Genomic DNA, 18001 nt, shown 5'->3' on the forward strand with positions numbered 1-18001 from the left:
CAGCAGAGCCGAGTCACTGTAGAAACGTGCACTGCAGAGCAGCAAGTTCCAGGGCTGATCTGAGCGCCTTAGCCGGGGGAGCCTGGGGAGGGGAACCCAGGGAGCTGAACTGAGCCAGGGCCCAGGCAGGGAGTGGGGGTGGGTCTGGGGGAGGGAGCCAGGACAGGGTCAGCTGGGTAGGGGGCAAGTCAAGCTGGGAGCCGAGCTCGGGCCTGGGAGCCCAGGTGGGTGGGTGGGTGCGGGGGCAGTGGAATTGAGCTGGGGCCTGGGTGCCTGTGTGGGTGTGGAGAAGCTGCACTGGGGGGTGTGGGGGGCGTGGGGGCAAGCTGGAGCCTGGGAGCCCAGGTGGGTGCGGGGAAACTGAGTCGGATGGAGAAGACCTGACTCGGGGGAAGACACAGCACTCTGAGGGGGCAGCAGAAAACAGCTGGCCCCCAGGCCAAGGCCAGGGGCCCATGGCATGAGGGGGCAGCGTCTGGCAGAGGAGGAGAGCTAGATGCACTGTTGGGCTGGGCCCCCTTGGCCCTGCTGTACACCCCCCTGCATTCACTGACCTCCCCTCCCCACCCATCACCCCTCCCCCTCCATAGGCAAAGTGCTGCCTCCCCCCCACCCCACCCCAGGGGCTGCCTTCCTCATGCCTCACCCTCTCGGGGCAATACCGTTGCCTCTTGACTCCTGCACGAGGGTCTCGCCAGTGCCTCACCCACCTGCAGGAGCCTCAACCACCCCCAGCATAGCCCTGGCACGGCCATGGCACCGCTCCAGGCACCAGGGCAGCTGGGGAGGATTCGCTGTGGGGTGAGCCCCATTGCCAGGGCCGCCTAAACAGCTGAGCAAAGCCCCAGGGATGGACCAAGTGGGCCCCAGCATGGGCCCATGGGAGCCACCCAAAGCCAGGGCCTAGGAGCAGGGCTGGGCACGGAGGTGTCTCAGCTGCGAGGATGACCTGGTTAGAACTGGGCACCAGGACCGTGCCTGGGAGATCTCCCCGAATCCAAGCCAGAATGAACTGGGCTTGACACAGCCCAAGGGCTGGATCCCAGGACAGACCGCAGGGGACAGGCAGCAGGCTGGCGGGCAGAGAGGAGGCAAGGGAGGGGAGTCACTGCCTGGCTGAAGTGCCAAGCGGAGGATGTTCCTTCCCCGGATCCCTGCTGACTTCATCACAGCGCAGGGTCCCCTGCTCCCCTGCCACGCAGACACTCGCTCGCCAAGAGAGGTGGGATTCCCAGCCTGGGCAGACGCGCTCGCACTCACTCAGCTCCAGCAGCGTGGATGTTGCTGTACCTGCAGCGGCTCAGGTGAGCTGCTGAGCTCACACCAAAGCATTGGGCGGGCTATTCTTAGCACTAGCTGGGCACTGAGCTAACATGAGTCTACCCTCCCTGGGGCTCACGCCTCCCCACTGCAGCCTAGACGCCCCCACGGGCCCCAGCCTCCCAGCTCACAACAGCAGAATCAGCCAGGTGCTTGTCCGGAGAGGCCTAGATGCCGTCTCACACAGAGAACACAACGCTGCTTCGTTTGTCCCCAGGGACTGGGTCTCTCCTGGGTCCGGGTGGGGTGGGACCAGGTTTGTGCCCTGGGAGTATTGCTGGGGACTGTGCTCACACAGGCCAGGGTCCCCGGATGTGAATACACCCGCTGAGGCTGGAGGGCAGATCACAGCCTCCCGACGGGCTGAGAGTCCAGAGCTTCGCAATCTGGCTTTGGGAGAACAGAGCTCCCCAGGCAGGGGCATGGGACAAGGGCATGGGTAGGCCTTGGTACACGCTCAGGGGAGGGGGGCATGCAGAACCTACCTGGCTGCCCTCCTTCTGCCAGAACACAGCCGGTGGCGGGTTTCCTTTGGTCTCACAGTGAAAGGTCACGGTGCGGCCCTGAGCTACAATCTGGTCCCGAGGGCGCGTCACTAACTGGGGTGGAACTGAGAGCGGGTGAAAAGAAAGAGAAACAAATAGACACGGGTTGCAAAACTTTAGAAGGGGTTTTGTCCAACAGCATGGGGTCTCCAGGCAATGGGGCTCGGGGCGCCTGGGGCTTTCTTGCAGAAATGCTCCCCCAGGAGGTGGGGAGGGGACGCTACGGTTGGCTAGCAGAACAGATTTCCACAGCCCAGAGGTCTGTACATTTCTCTGAGCCTCCAGGCAGCTGACCAATAACCGGAGCACTGGCCCTGTCTGCAGCGAGGGAGCTCACAGCACACAGCTGTGTGGCTACAGGGACCCCAGAGCAAACCCCTAATGCTGACACGCTGCACTGGGGCAAAGCTGGGCTTGCAGGGCGCAGCCTAATGGGGTACCATACATAGGTGCCAACTTCCCCACTTCCCCATGGGTGCTCAACCCCACCTCTGCCCCAGTCCCGCCCCACCCCACCCCTTTCATGAGGCCCTGCCCCTGGCCTGTCCCTTCCCATGTCTGCCCTGCCCCCATTCCAACCCCTTCCCCAAAGTCCGCGCCCCGACTCCGCCCCTCCCTACTCCTATTCCAACTCCTTCCCCAAATCCCCGCCCCGACTCTGCCTCTTCCCCACCTCCTCCTCTGAGCGCACCACATTCCCACTCCTCCCCCGCCCTCCCGGAGCATGCTAACGCTGCCAAACAGCTGTTTGGCGGCAGTTGGGCGGGAAGCGCTGGGAGGTAGGGGGAGGAGTGGGGACGCACGCTCAGGGGAGGAGGTGGGGCAGGGGGTGAGGAGAGCTTGGCTGGCAATGGGTGCCGAGCACCCACTAATTTTTCCCTGTGGGAGCTCCAGCCCCAGAGCACTCACGGAGTTGGCACCTATGATACCATACCAGGACACAGCATCTACGCGGGGTAGTGACACCGGAGCCAGTGCCCTTCCTGGAGACTGGGGCACCGCCACGCTGCACATCTGGCCTGTTTTATGGCCTAAGCTAATGCTGGGGCAGCAAGCACAAGGGAGGCACAGCAAACCATGCCAGGGTCACTGGCCTAGGGGCTGCGGGGGAGCCAGAGATGAGATAGAGCGTGATTTTAGTAAAGCTTTTGACACAGTCCCGCGTGACAGTCTCCTCAGCAAACTAGGGCAGTGCTCTAGATGAATTTACTGTAAGGTGGGGGCACACCAGGTTAAGGGGGGGAGGGACAGCTCAGTGGTTTGAGCATTGGCCTGCTAACCCAGGGTTGTGAGTTCAATCCTTGAGGGGGCCACTTAGGGATCTGGGGCAAAAAATCAGTACTTGGTCCTACTAGTGAAGGCAGGGGGCTGTACTTGATGACCTTTCAAGGTCCCTTCCAGCTCTAGGAGATAGGTGTATCTCCATATACATTAAACTGCCCTCAAAGAGTAGTTATCCATAGTCCGCTGCCAAAGCGGGAGGGTTTCTAATGGGGTCCCGCAAGGGTCAGTCCTGGGTCTGGTACTAGTCAATGTTCTCATTCATGACTTGGCTAAGGGAGAGGAGAACATGCTTGTAAAATCTGCAGATGACACTACACTGAGCGGGGGATGCTGGCACTTGGCGGGGACAGGATTTGAATTCAAAACGACCTGGCCAAATTGGAAAACTGGTCTGAATTCAACAAGTGAAATTCAATAAAGAGAAGAGCAAAGTACGTTACCTAGGAAGGAAAAATCAAACACACGGCTACATAATGGGGAATAACTGGCTAGGTGGTAGTGCTGCTGGAGAGGATCTGGTTGTTATAGTGGATCACAAATTGCATGTGAGACAGTGAGATGCAGTTGTGAAAAAGGCAATGTTCTGGGGTGTATTAGCAGGAGCGTTGCATGTAAGACACAAGAGGTAATTGTCCTGTTCTACTTGGCACTGGTGAGGCCTCAGCTGGAGCACTGTGTCCAGTTCTGGGTGCCTCACTTTGGAAAGATGTGGACGCATTGGAGAGAGTCCAGAGGAGAGCCTCAAAGATTTAAAAAACCTGACCTAGGAGGAAAGGTTACGAAAACTGGGCGTGTTTAGTCTTGAGAAAAGAAGACTGAGAGCCTTCAGATCGGTTAAGGCTGTTCTAAACAGGACAGTGATCAATTGTTCTTCATGTCCACTGAAGGCAGGACAAGAAGCAACGGGCTGAGTCTGCAGCAAGGCAGATTTAGGTTCGATATTAGGAAAAACTTTCTAACTCTCAGGGTAGTTAAGCTCTGGAACAGATTCCAAGGGAGGTGGCGGAATCCCCATCATTGGAGGTTTTTAAGACCAGGTTGGCCAACCCCCATCAGGGATGGTCTAGGGTTACTTGGTCCTGCCTCAGCGCAGGGAGTTGGACTTGATGACCTCTCGAGGGTCCTTCCAGCCCCACATTTCTATGATCCTGTGGTAACATGGCAGCCTGAGCTTGGGGAATCCAGCATAGCCAGGAAGCCCTGGGCCTTCTCCCCAGGTGCCGGGGCATCCGATGGGCTGTTTACAGAGGAGAACAGCCACGAAGATACCGCAGCACCCGCCTTCTGTTTCTCTGACAGCAGGAGTGCTGCCGGGTCCCTGGAGAGAGGCCCGGAGCTGCGGAGTGTGTTGGCAGAGGCTGCCTGGTGGGACTGAGTGCTCGTTCCTTCTCTGTCACCCACAGCGAAGGCCGGAAGGGGCCGCATTTTCTTCCTTCTTTTCTCTGACACTAGCACTGTCTGCCTGGGCCCGGAGAACAGGCTGAACGGGCAGCGTTGCCGAGTGTGGCATCTTGCTCAGCCCTTGTGCATGGACAGCCCTGCCACGCCTCCCTGCAGCCCTGCTGGGACCTCACAGTGCCCAGGCTGCAGGGGACGCCAGTGATAGCACCTGCTGGCTGCTGTGGCCCTGTTCTGGAGGCAGCGAGGCAGCTCCTTTGCCTCTACTCCTGTTCCCCAGGCTGGGTCCCAATAGGGAAGGACCAAGGAGGGGAGAGGGCAGCAGAGAGGGAGAGGGGCCAGTACTGGTGCCTCCTGCCAAGTCCCCAGAACAGCCAGCCCCCAGCTGCCCCCAAGATACCCATTGACCCCAGACACCCAGTGACTCCCTTCAGCATCCACTCATCCACCTACGTCCCCAGCACCCATCTACTCACTCAGCGAACCACCAACGCCCCGCAGCCCTCAGCAGCCCCAACCAGAGCTTCCACATGTTCAATAGCTCTGTGTCCCACCCCCTGCTGCTGCTTGGGGCAGGGTGGGAGAACTGGCAACACTTTCATCCATAAGAAACATCACACACAGAGCTGCACAAAAGGCGGATGCTATGAAAGGCAGCAGCACGTTAATCAAGAGAGTGGAAGCGGAACAGAGGGGCTGGTTTCCTAGTCAGACTGTAAAACCCTTTGGATTTAGGGGTTTAAAAAATATATATACACACACACCCCTCATAGAACTGGAGGGGACCCTTAAAGGTCATTGAGTCCAGCCCCCTTCCTTCTCTAGCAGGACCAAGTACTGATTTTGCCCCAGGTGGCCCTCACAAGGATTGAACTAACAACCCTGGGTTTAGCAGGCCAATGCTCAAACCACTGAGCTATCCCTCCCCCTGTTTTATGGTAACACATTTAACTCCGATGTCTAATTAATAGTCTGGCTAAAGGAAGCCTGTGCTAATGGTTCCACATCCTCACCCCTTCCATTCAGATGCAAGAGCTCCCAGTAAACATTCTCCAGCCAGACCTCTCCTGTCAGGGCAGACTTGACTTTCCTCATATTTGTAGGGGGGAAAACCCAGAACTCCATGTCTTCCATCAGGAAGAAGCAAGAACAGGCCTGAGACTAGACCAGTCCCCTAAAGGGGAACAACCCAACCCAGGGCACCCTGCACTAATCCCAGCTTTGGCTCGGCGAGCCACGTTCTGCCCAGGAAGAACGTCACTAACACTGGGAACAATTCTTTTTTCCTGTTGTGAAATCCTCCTGGTACTTCCCAGGTCCGTGAAAGCTCCCAGACGGCAGCGCTTCGGGACATTATCAGCCCAGATAAGGGGGGCTTGAGCTGAGAGTCACAAGAGGCACAAAAGCCCACAGTTTCCTCCTGTTTGATTTTGTGGGGGTCACTTACAGGAACTCGAAAGAGCGTCATTGTTGCAAACACTCCTTGATTAGCAGCTGTGACCGTCTGAGGTCAGACGTACCCAACTCTTCCATGGCCTGAATGTGATGCAAAGCGGCTGCACTATGCAGGGGCTCCCCAAATAAGTGCATGAAAGAAAGCACCACCTGAATCCTATGCCACGAGCCATCTGGTGTCTGCAATGGAATGGGTTACCTAGGGAGGTGGTGGAATCTCCTTCCTTCGAGGTTTTTAAGGTCAGGCTTGATGAAGCCCTGGCTGGGATGATTTAGTTGGGGATTGGTCCTGCTTTGAGCAGGAGGTTGGACTAGATGACATCCTGAGGTTCCTTCTAACCCTGATCTTTTATGATTCTAATGTCTTGGCTACGTCTACGCAGCGCCACAGTGTGGACTATGGGCATACAAATTGCAGAGCGCACTGAACTAACTGCCTCTTGTAGACACTGCCGGCACAGAAGGAAAGGTACCTGGTTTGGGTTAACACAGTCCTCTTCAAATAGGGCTATGCTCATATGAATTAGGTACCTTTTCATTCATGCCAGCAGTGTCCATATGCACACAGGGAAATTAGCTCTGCAATTTGTTTGTGCTGCAGCACAGTGCAGACCAGGGCTTAGTGTGAGGTGTCTTCTCCAACACAGGCTGCTCAGAGGAGAATTAAAACACGCTGTTTAAAAGGTCCGTTAAAACTTACGTCTGTGCTGGAAGCCCCCAGCCTGGCTAGTGGAACATTCTGGATTTAAATCCTTGAACACCTCGCTGAGCACCCTAGTCAATAATCTGACTAGCTTCAAGTTAAAAACACTGGGGGGTGGGACAGAATACCCCAACCCACGGGCAAAGCTGCCCCATTTGAACCGCCAGAGCCTTGGTCAAGATCAGCCCAGTATTTGGACTCTAAACTCAGCCGGATTCTGACACCCTCGCTCAGCTGAGTGGCACCTTGCCCCAAAGCGACCTCGCGGGCGTGAGATCAGCAGGGTCAGTGGTGGAGTAAGGTGCTACTCAATGGAGGTTTTCGTAGCAGCCTCATCACCATAGTACCTCCACTGATGAGTAGAGGATCAGAATCTGGCCCTCTGACATTTCCAGTGCACATGGACAGACAGACAGACAGAGACACCCCTCTCCCCTCTTGGGCTGAGACATAAGTTCCCTCTAAGCCGCGCGGCAATGCAGCAAGCTATCAAGGGCCGCACAGGCAGGGAGAGGCACCTCTCCTCCGGCCCTGGGCTGCTGCGGTGAGAGAGGGCTGGGGGGAGTCCTCTCTCCCCGTCGCAGCCCCGGGGCAGCCTGCACCCGAAACCCCTCATCCTCGCCCCTACCCGAGAGCCTTCATCCCTAGCTGGAGCCCTCATCCCCCGCACACCAACCCTCTGCCCCAGCTCTGAGCCCCCTCCCGCATCCCTATCCCTAGAGCCCGCAGCCCCAGCCAAAGCCCTCACCCCCCGGCACACCAACCCTCTGCCCCAGCCCTGAGCCCCTTCCCATACCCCGAACCCCTTGGCCCCACCCCCACCACACATCACCTCCATATTGGCGCGCATAAAAAAATTTATTCCGCACATGGATGTAAAAAATGAGAAGGAACATTGGCTGAGACTGAACATGGAAAACACCCGCCCCAAAAGAATCTGTTTGAGACAGTAGCTACTCTACAGCCCAGCCTGCTCCCCAAATCAAATATTGTCCCAGCTCCTGGCACCTGTGAGAAGCAATAGATACTCGCTAGCTAGCTCCAGTTGGATACCGAGCCATTCCCTTTGTTAGCTACCATCCACCACAGCCCCCTTTACACAACTGTCCACTCCAAACGCACACTGTCCAGCACCCGCGTGGCCTTCCCAGCAGCCAGGACCCAGCGCCTCAGCAACCGAGTGGGGTGCGCTGTGCGGGCGGGGGAGAGACCACTGGGCGGTGGAAGTGTGAGTGGCAGTGCTTGGGTTTTTCCTGGCTTGCAGCCGTCTCTGCAGCAATCTTCCTGGTTTGGAACACAGGAGCCGGGAATCTCCCTGACCAGACTAGCATGGAGCCCTGCGTCCCGTGAAGTAGGCTAGGGGGCGCGGTGTGACTCGGTGTGGTGCGTGTGGCCTGCACTAGCACGGATGATTCATACTCTTTGGCTGGCACACCTGCTTCCTAGAGGGATCCCAGGGGGACAATTCTAAACCAGACGCCCCCAGCGAGGTATTTACAAGGGGAGAGATAAGAGGGAGCCAGGCAAGGCCCCAGGCTGTGGCAGTGGGACTCTCCAGAATAGAGCCATAACACTCAGGGGAAGGTGCCTTGATGTGCCTCCTGATAACCTCCGGGCACTCAGAGCAGGATCTGGAGATGGAAGGAGGAGGAGGGACAGAGAAGAAAAGGAGCAAGTCTCCGAAATCAGCCACCTTCCCATAAATAACTAACCCTCCCCCATCCACCGCTGGCTGTTCAAAGCCTTTTCATTCCTCTCAATGGAAGACAAATGACATCAGGTTTTACACATGCTAATTGCCCGCCTTATCTCCCCTCTGCCCGCCCCTTCCCGCTCCCTCCAGGAGCGGGGAGACAATGCAGAGCTGTAAAGTATTTATGGGGCACCGGGCACTATCACATAGAGCTTCAGGTGTGCCATTGTCATGCTGATCCCTGCAGGCACCGCTTTAATGAAGTTATGGATTGCTAGGTACCCCCACGCTAATGTGACACCCCCCCCCTTCCCGAAAGCTGCTTGCTCTCCCCTGCTGAATTTCCATGGCAGGAAAAGAAAAACCTGCAGCTGTTTAATCGTTATTGATCTGCATGTGCGCCGGCCCAGACGCTGCACAGAGAAAGGCTGCGCTCGGCTCCCTTACACCCGCTGAAGATCTGGCTCCCATCACAAAGTCTGTTTAGTGCAGTAAGTCCCCAGAGCCATCTCCACAGTACAGGGAGCTGGCAAGTGCCAGGAACCCGCGGGCCTAGCTTGGGAAGCAGATCTGGAGGCTTAACCAAGCTCTGAGGACGCCAATGCTGCCCCTCCCCTTTGCCTGGAGGGCAGGCTGCCCCCGGTCCAGAGCAGTGGCTGGAAGTGGGATGCCCCTTGCACGCTCATTGGAAAGGGAGCTCAGTGCTTGGATTCAAATCCAGCGACCTGTGACCTCTCCCAGCAACAGCCTGTGTCTGTGCAACCACCTGCTCCACAATCACGTCTCAATGGCCGGGGCTGGAAGGGAGGGGGCAGCAGCAGCGGTGCCGGTGCCGGTGCCGGGGAAGCCTCTTCACAAAGTACCCTTCCCCCCGGGGCTTCAAAGGGGCCAGGTGCCCGCATGGAGCAGGGATGATGGAGACTGATTCAGGAAATCCACCCCCACGTTCTGCTCCTGCCCCACTTCAAAGGCCAGGAGGAAACGAGGGCGGATGAGGTGGGCGCCCCAGGAAGCTTCATTTAGTCCTGAACAAGCGCTGCTGAGAAGGGGCACGGGCAGATCGGAGGCAGGAAACTGACTGGACTGGGGGCTGCCCAGTGGGCAGAGCAAAGGGAACCAGGCTCTGCACTGGCCCCATCACTAGCTCACCTTTGTGCCCTCATTTTTACCACTACAAGGAAAGCCATTTTGTCAAGGGCATTTGACTGCGGACACAATACACACCTGACGGGCTAAAGCCAACCGCACCTTGCCTAGAGCCTGCTGCTCCCAGCGCCCTCTGGCTGCATCAGCCGCAGGGCCAGGCCTAGTTACTGCTGTCATGAGAGCGTAGGGGGGATCTGTGTCTCTGACTTAATGCACTCCGGATATTCGCTATTCCACGGGGCTGACAAGTGGCTGGTCCACATGCTGGAGACGGGAGAGGGACACTGCGGTTCACACACTGCACAGCGGTTCTGTGGCTAGAGGGCAATCACAGGGCCACAGAGTGGGCTAGTGTTAATTAACACCCAAGCTCCATGCTGGAACCCAGTGGCTTTTCAGCTGAGAGAGAGAGAGAGCGGGGGAGGGAGAGAGGGAGGTGTCCATGGTGGGAGAGACCTGATCAGATTCATTAGCCAAATGCTCTGCAGCCAGTTGAAGGCCAGCCATATTCACACTGCAGGCTGCTCTGAATTCTCTCTTCTCCCAGAAAGGAGAGTTGGAAAAGCCTTTGTAGGCCAGCCAGGCCCGTTGCTGAGAGCCAGGGCTGGGTGTCCCCGCCGGGAGGTTTTAGAGTGCTCTCCAATGGGCTAACGCAGGCAGAGCCAGCCAGCAGATGGCCGGAGAGAGCGGGCAAAGAGCCTCTTGCATAGATCGTCTCCCACTATGGCCTCATGAACCCACAGGAATGTCACATGCACAGCCCCTCCCCGCCTCCGGCCATCCCCGCATGCCCCAGGGTATGAGATGAAATGGATACTCACGGAATGGGCTCACTGGAACAGAGAACACAGAGAAACAGGCGTGAGATGAGCAGAATCCAGCGAAGCCGGGGGAGCGTTACAGTGACAGTACGCATGAGGGGCCGAGAAGCAGAGTGAATCTGCGCTGCCGTGTTCGGCTCTGCCGAGTGCCGGGCCCACTCGGCTTCCCAGCGATGGAGCCTGCTGTGTGCCAGCAGCATGGCACAGACGGATCATGTGAGGAGGGGGTCATGGCACTGTCTGCCTACATGGCCAGGCGATTCAGCCTTTCCAGGGACTTCCACGCACTAACCTCGGTCCAGCCAGTCGGTACCGAGGCTGTGGCTAGCTGGGCCCAGTAGCTGGTGTTGAATTGTAACCAGAGGGGATCGACAGAGACTGGTCTGGCTCAGCAAGGGAGCCTGGCCCATCTCCCTCCATCCCGCCAGCCCCTAGCACTGGAAGTGATTCACATCTAACACCCCGGCAGCCCTAAGTGCCCGACTAGTGTCAGCCGCCTCTGAGGCGCACTCGGGCCCTGGGCTGGGCTCTCCCCATCACTGGGCGCTGAGAGAACGAGGCTGCTCATCTCCTCCTCGACTCCATATGTCCCACCACCAGCAGCCCCCATCGCTGCCTGGCCCCCTGAGCAACCCCTTACCATGGACGCTGAGCGAGCCAGAGGCCTCCGACTTGCCCACACTGTTCTCTGCCACGCAAGTGTAGGTGCCCTCGTCCTCAGCGCTGACCCGGCTGATCCGCAGGGTGTTGTCATTCTGGATCTCTGCCCTGGGATTGACAGAAACAAATGCTGTGAGAGCCCGGCCTGGCACCAGCACCGGTGCCCAGGGTGCCAGGGCCACGTCGGTGCACCCGGAGACCACTCCCATCCAGCCCATCCTGCTCCCACCCTGGGGGAGAAATGCTGCCTGACATTTCCTTGGTCAGGGCCCAGCCTCGGGCCTGGTTAGTGCGCACACCCGTCTTTGTTGGCTTCCAGACCCATCTAGGTGAGCGGGAGGGCGTTGGGGGCTGCCGATCCTCTCTGGGATTTCTACAATGAGTCCTGTCCTGGGACCACCACGTTCACTCCAGGAGTCAGACTGAACAACTCTAATGGGGCAAGCGAACCTCTCGTGAGCCAGGCAGTCCAGGCTTGTCTGGTGAGAAAGCTGTCAGACCCTGTGATTCTGGGTAGGAAACTAGAATAAGCCGCTCAGACCGGAAGCCACGTGTCCACCCAGGTTAAAGTCACCCTTGGGTTCACCTGGTGCATGCCTCATGCAGAGCAGCCCTGGGGTGTCCACACACAAAGCAGAACTGGTTTAGCTACATCGGTTTAGCGTCTCACCCCTAGCTCTCCTGTGCAGCTGTGTGCGTGGAGCGTCCGGGAGCGCACAGGCAGCCCAGCCCGGCCTGGCCTGGAACCAGCATTCCTGCTGCAGCCCATCCCAGGAAAGGGCCTCGCCTCTCAGCTCTTACCTGCCCCGCGGCAGCTCCCCTTCCTCCTTGCGCCAGCGGGACGTCGGCACTGGGTCTCCCTGCACCTCACAGTGGAAATCCACGCTGTCCTCAGCAAGCACCACCTGGTTGATGGGCCTGCGGATGAACGTGGGGCGCTCTGCCGAGACAGGCCAGAAAGGCAGCGTCAGGACTGAGCGCAGGAGCCGTACAGCCCACACCAAGCGCAGAGACCTCACAGAGCTGCCGACCCGCAGCCTCCGACCCCTGCATGGGCAGCGATGCCAGACTCAGAGGATGCACACGGAAAATGTCGGAGAAGCTGGCCCCATGGGATCGGATCCTCCTTCTGCTGGTCAGATGGGCACACGCAGCCTCACCCCCTGCTCCCTGCGGGCACACGCAGCCTCACACTCCCTGTGGGCTCACGCAGCCTCACCCCCTGCTCCCCGGGGGCACACGCAGCCTCACCCCCTGCTCCCCGGGGGCTCACGCAGCCTCACTCCCTGCTCCCTGGGGGCTCACGCAGCCTCACCCCCTGCTCCCTGGGGGCTCACGCAACCTCCTCCCCTCCTCCCTGGGAGCATATGCAGCCTCACCCCCTGCTCCCTGGGGGCTCTGCCCCCCCCAGCGGCTGCTGGAAGGCTGATGGGCCTGGAGCTCTAGCCACATAATGGGTCTAGCAGTGAGAGGACAAGCGCCTCCTCCATGAGGCTCTGCCTCCTGGCATAGGCGTCGACTCCGTGAGTGCTCTGGGGCTGGAGCACCCATGGGGAAAAATTGGTGGGTGCTTAGCATCCACCGGCAGCCAAGCTCCCAGCCCTGCCCTGGCTCACCTCTGCCTCCTCCCCTGAGCGCGCCGCATCACCGCTTCTCCTCCCAGCGCTTGCCGCTGCAAAACAGCTGTTTCACGGCGTAACAAGCTGTGGGAGGGAGGGGGGAGGAGCGGGAATGTGGCCTGCTCAGGGGAGGAGATGGAGAAGTGGCGGGGCTGGGGCGGGGATTGGGGGAAGAAGTCCAATAGGGGCAGGGAGGGGGCGGAGTTGGGGCGGGGACTTTGGGGAAGGAGTTGGAATGGGGGCGGGGCAGGGGTGGAGTCGGGGCAGGGCCGGGGTCAGGGAGGGGTTGAGCACCGACCAGTGCCAGGAGAAGTTGGTGCCTATGCCTCCCGGTACCTACCCAGCCAGCGTGGCCCAGCCCTGCCCACGGAGTTTGGCCTCCGTAGCCCCGCCCACTTGCCCTGTAGGAACTGGCTGGGGCCGCAGGGTTATTTAGTCCCCACTATGCGGCTGCCTGTCCAGTTCACAGTTGCCAACCAGCCACTCTAGAGCTGCAGAAATCAGCGCTTGGAAATCACATGGGATGCTGCTGTGCTAGCAATGTGCAGGGCTGTGTCCCTGGCCAGCCCGGCACAGAGCGGTCTCACCGCCTCCCAGCCAGCACATGGGACGGAGCAATGGAAGGCAGAGGGAGAAACATCTCAGCACCCAAGACTGGCAACAACATAGGCAGGAACTGGTTTCTCACTCAGGCTCCAGCCAGGGCTGCTCAGAAAAACACCTTGCCTCATTTATGACCCCTTCGGCCAGAGCAATAAACCGTATCCCAGCTCCCGGCATGGCACCTCTGCCTCCCGAGGCACAGGGTTCCCAGGCAGGGCTGCTCTCCTGGGCTTCCCTGAAATCAATGGGAGTTAGGCACCTAAGTACCTCTGAGGATCTGGGACCAGGAGCCTGTTTGGGACTAGGCGAGAAGCAGAGAATGGCAGGGCTGAGCTAGAGGGCCAGGGAAGGACCAGGCAGGGATGGGATCTCGAACAGTCCAGAGCTGCTGGGGTCAGGGCTGCTATTTGCAGAAGCCAAGTCCCTGGATCTAGCTGGCCGGTGGGTTCTGGCTGGGATCTGCAGGAGGCAATCAGTGCCTGGAGAAGGGGATGGTCGTTAATGGCCATTCAGTCCCCTCCAGTAGTGGAAACACAGAAGGCTCCTTGGCGTGACTGACGACGGACAGGGAGTGACTCAGTGGTGCTGATCTGGGCTGGAGATTCCTGGGGGCAGCTTGCAAATGTTCCCATATAGATCCTGTTTGTGAGTTTAGGGTGTTCGATTAATAACGTCTGGCACCCCGGGTGGCCCAACCACGTACAGAGAGCACTGCCGCCATGCAGCCACTTCTGGGGCGGAGCCCAGCCGTCAGTCCCAGCTTGCAGCAGGGAAGCGGCCATTTGGGGCAGCATACTGGCCAGACCGGCTTGCACCTAGGGGGAAAGGCTACTGAGATGTAGTCTGGGTATTCCCAGTCTGATGCCCGGCCACTCAGCTCTGGTGCCTTGGCTATGGGGCACGTCTCAAAGCACTTAGCTCATCAGCCAGGCTTGGTGCTGTGCCGGGGAACAGCCATGGAGCCGAGCTCCTTGACACACAGCCCACCCACCCTGTGTGCCCAGCCCGGCCAGCCCTGCCCCACACAGGCCCCAGGTACTACGCACCAAACACCACCAGCTCGGCCGGCTCGCTGTCCCGCTCCCCCACCATGTTGGTAGCCACACAGACATACATGCCAGCGTCGCTCTTCCTGGTGTTGGACATCATCAGCTTCCCCCCACGGATCTGCACCGAAGGGGAAGAGCTCAGAGTAGCTGGCCGTGCCATGGTACGGGGAGTCACACGCTGTCCCCATGCCACCCTGCAGGACAGACGCTCCCACGGCCCCCTCCCTGCATGCCACCCCCACCCCCGTAGGACAGATACCCCCATTACCCAATTAGTCTCCCGACCCTGCAGGACATATGCCCCCCTCCCTGCATGCCACCCCGCCCCCATGGGACAAACACCTCCATTAGTTCCCTCACCCTGCAGGACAGACGCTCCCACGGCCCCCTCCCTGCATTCCACCCTGCCTCCATGGGACAGATACTCCCATTACCCAGTCTACCCACCCCGCAGGACAGATGCCCCCCTCCCTGCATGCCACCTCCATTAGTTCCCCCACCCCGCAGGACAGATGTTCCCATACCCCCCTCGCTGCACACTACCCCAGCAACCTCCAGGACATATTCCCCCACCATGCCCTATGCCCTCTACACCTTGGGACAGATGCCCACCATACCCCCGATCCCGCTGCTCGCCCCGTGGGACGGGCAAGGCCTCACCGTGATGCGCTCGTCTTTATCGCTGATGCGGATGCTGTTCTTCTTCCAGGAGATGGTGGGCTCAGGGTGCCCCCGGGGCGGGACGCACTCCATCACAGCCGGCTCGCCTGCCGCCACCACCACGTCGCTGGGGGCCTGCCGGAAGTCATCGCGCAGAACTGCAAAGGGAACCGCGAGCGCATGAGCCAAGGGCCCGGCAAGGTGTCGCACAGGCAGCGAGGGGGCAGACAACTGCAGGTGCCCTCCAGAAACAACCATGGCCATGTGTGCTCCGCCTCCCCCACCCTCCTCTGCATCCATCTCGCTGTCCTGTCACCAGCCAGTGCCCATGGGAACAGTGTGGAGACAGCCCTGCGGGAAGCCATGTCTCCGGGGCCAGTGTGTCCAACCCCAAGCCCAGCAGGAGGCGCGGCCTGGCTCACTTTGCCAGCATGTCCTAATCTGCGGGGGTGACCTGCAGCGAGCAGGGGCAGTCTCCTCATACAAGGCAGAGCCAGCCGGGGAGCGAACGCCGCAAGAGGGGGAGTCAAACCCCATGGCTGGGTTCCCAGGCCCGGAGCCTTCCACGGGAGTCAGGAGGGGCAGGAAATGTCCTGTTGCGAGTAAGGGCTGATTCCCCCACTGGGTCTGGAGGGAAGCACCACCTCCACACAAGTGCCCAGAGCAAGCTGGGGACACTCTGCCTGCCTCAGGTGCAGTCTGGGATGGGGGCTGTTAGAATCATAAAATCATAGAATATCAGGGTTGGAAGGGACCTCAGGAGGTCATCTAGTCCAACCCCCTGCTCAAAGCAGGACCAATCTCCAACTAAATCATCCCAGCCAGGGCTTTGTCAAGCTGGGCCTTAAAAACCTCTAAGGATGGAGATTCCACCACCTCCCTAGGTAACCCAGTCCAGTGCTTCACCACCCTCCTAGTGAAATAGTGTTTCCTAATATCCAACCTAGACCTCCCCCACTGCAACTTGAGACCATTGCTCCTTGTTCTGTCATCTGCCACCACTGAGAGCAGCCGAGCGCCATCCTCTTTGGAACCCCCTTTCAGGTAGTTGAAAGCAGCTATCAAATCCCCCCTCACTCTTCTTTTCTGCAGACTAAATAACCCCAGTTCCCTCAGCCTCTCCTCATAAGTCATGTGCTCCAGCCCCCTAATCATTTTCGTTGCCCTCCGCTGGATTCTCTCCAATTTGTCCACATCCCTTCTATAGTGTGGGGACCAAAACTGGACACAGTACTCCAGGTGTGGCCTCACCAGTGCTGAATAGAGGGGAATAATCACTTCCCTCGATCTGCTGGCAATGCTCCTACTAATACAGCCCAATGTGCCGTTAGCCTTCTTGGCAACAAGGGCACACTGCTGACTCATATCCGGCTTCTCGTCCACTGTAACCCCCAGGTCCTTTTCTGCAGAACTGCTGCTTAGCCACTCGGTCCCCACCCTGTAGCAGTGCATGGGATTCTTCCATCCTAAGTGCAGGACTCTGCTCTTATCCTTGTTGAACCTCATCAGATTTCTTTTGGCCCAATCCTCCAATTTGTCTAGGTCACTCTGAACCCTATCCCTAACCTCCAACATATCTACCCAGGGCCGTCCCTAGCTATTTTGGTGCCCTACACAGCCCCCCCATGGGGGGGGGCCTTCCCAGGCCTCCGTGGGGGGGCAGGAACAGGCTTGGGGACAAGGGGGAAACCGCCCCCCAGCACGAGCCAGCGGAGCAGAGCGGGTTAGGGCCGGGTCGCTCCACTTCCTGTTGCCCGGTGATGACAGGGCAGGCCTGACCACACACTCATGGGGCGGCGGGAAGTGGAGTGACCTGGCCCCAGCCCGCTCTGCTCTGCTCCCCTGGCTCCCAGCCTTGGGACTTGGGGGGCAGGGGGAACCGCCCCCCAGCACTCAGTGGCAGTGCGGCTGGGAGCCAGCGGCACAGAGCATGCTGGGGCCAGGTCACTCCACTTACCGCTGCCCGGTGAGTACAGGGCAGGCCCAACCCCTGCTGCAGTCCTCAGGGGAAGGGGTGGAGTGGGGACGAGGCTGGGGCAGAGCAGGGGCGGGAAGAGGTGGGCCGGGGGTGGAGCAAGGGAGGGGGCTTTGGGGAAGGGGTGGGGCTGGGGCAGAGCGGGGCAGGGGCCCTAGGGAAGAGGTGGAGCAGCTGCATACTTTGCATATGGGTAAGGACGGCCCTGTATCTATCTCTCCCTCCAGCTAAGTGTCATCTGCGAACGTGCTGAGGGTGCAATTCATCCCATCATCCGGCATTAATAAAGATGTTGAAGAAAACCGGCCCCAGGACCGACCCCTGGAGCACTCCGCTTGATACGGGCTGCCAACTCGACATGGAGCCGTTGATCACTACCCGTTGAGCCCGACGATCTAGCCAGCTTTCTATCCACCTTCTAGTCCATTCATCCAGCCCATACTTCTTTAACTTGCCGGCAGGAATACTGTGGGAAACCATATCAAAAGCTTTGCTAAAGTCAAGATATATGTTCAGTGGAGCAGCCAGCTTGTCTAGTCTGGCCCAGCCAGTGCACTTGGAATGGACAGCGAGAACTACTTGGTCGACAATGCTCAGCACACAGGGGCCCCATGCAGCCCTGGTCAGTCGCTGGCTGCGCTCTGCAGCCCCAGGCCCAAAACTAGGGTTGCCGGCCATCCGGTTTTCGACCGGAACGCCTGGTCGAAAAGGGACCCAGGCGGCTCTGGTCAGCACTGTTGACCAGGCTGTAAAAGTCAGGTGAGTGGCGCAGCAGGGTTAAGGCAAGCTCCTTACCCGCCCTGCCTCTGTGCACCTCCCGGAAGCGACATGTCCCTACGGTTCCTAGGCGCAGGTGCAATCAGGGAAGATTTGCGCGCTGCCTCTGCCCTGAGTGCCAGCTCCATGGCTCCCATTGGCCTGGAACCGTGGCCAATGGGAGCTGCAGGGGCAGTGCCTGCAGGCGCGGACAGCACACACCATGCAGAGCCTCCTGGCCACGCCTCCGCCTAGGGCCAGACATGCTGGCTGCTTCCAGAAGCTGCGGAGAGCCAGGGCAAGCAGTCTGCCTT

The 18001-nt window shown here is 59.2% G+C and overlaps 1 protein-coding gene across 1 annotated transcript in view; it reads right to left on the minus strand.

The window, feature by feature from the left end:
* ROBO3 (roundabout guidance receptor 3) overlaps positions 1–18001 on the minus strand; it is a 109033-nt gene that overhangs the window by 37478 nt on the left and 53554 nt on the right. Inside the window, exons 2-7 of the mRNA XM_034754890.1 lie at positions 14957–15114; positions 14294–14414; positions 11827–11965; positions 11006–11133; positions 10366–10377; positions 1806–1930 (exon numbers count right to left, since the gene is read on the minus strand). Of these exons, the coding sequence (XP_034610781.1) occupies positions 1806–1930; positions 10366–10377; positions 11006–11133; positions 11827–11965; positions 14294–14414; positions 14957–15114 (683 nt within the window). The remainder of the gene's footprint in view (positions 1–1805; positions 1931–10365; positions 10378–11005; positions 11134–11826; positions 11966–14293; positions 14415–14956; positions 15115–18001) is intronic.

Source organism: Trachemys scripta, chromosome 21 (genome assembly GCF_013100865.1).
Source record: "Trachemys scripta elegans isolate TJP31775 chromosome 21, CAS_Tse_1.0, whole genome shotgun sequence".
In the NCBI taxonomy this organism is placed as follows: Eukaryota; Metazoa; Chordata; order Testudines; family Emydidae; genus Trachemys; species Trachemys scripta.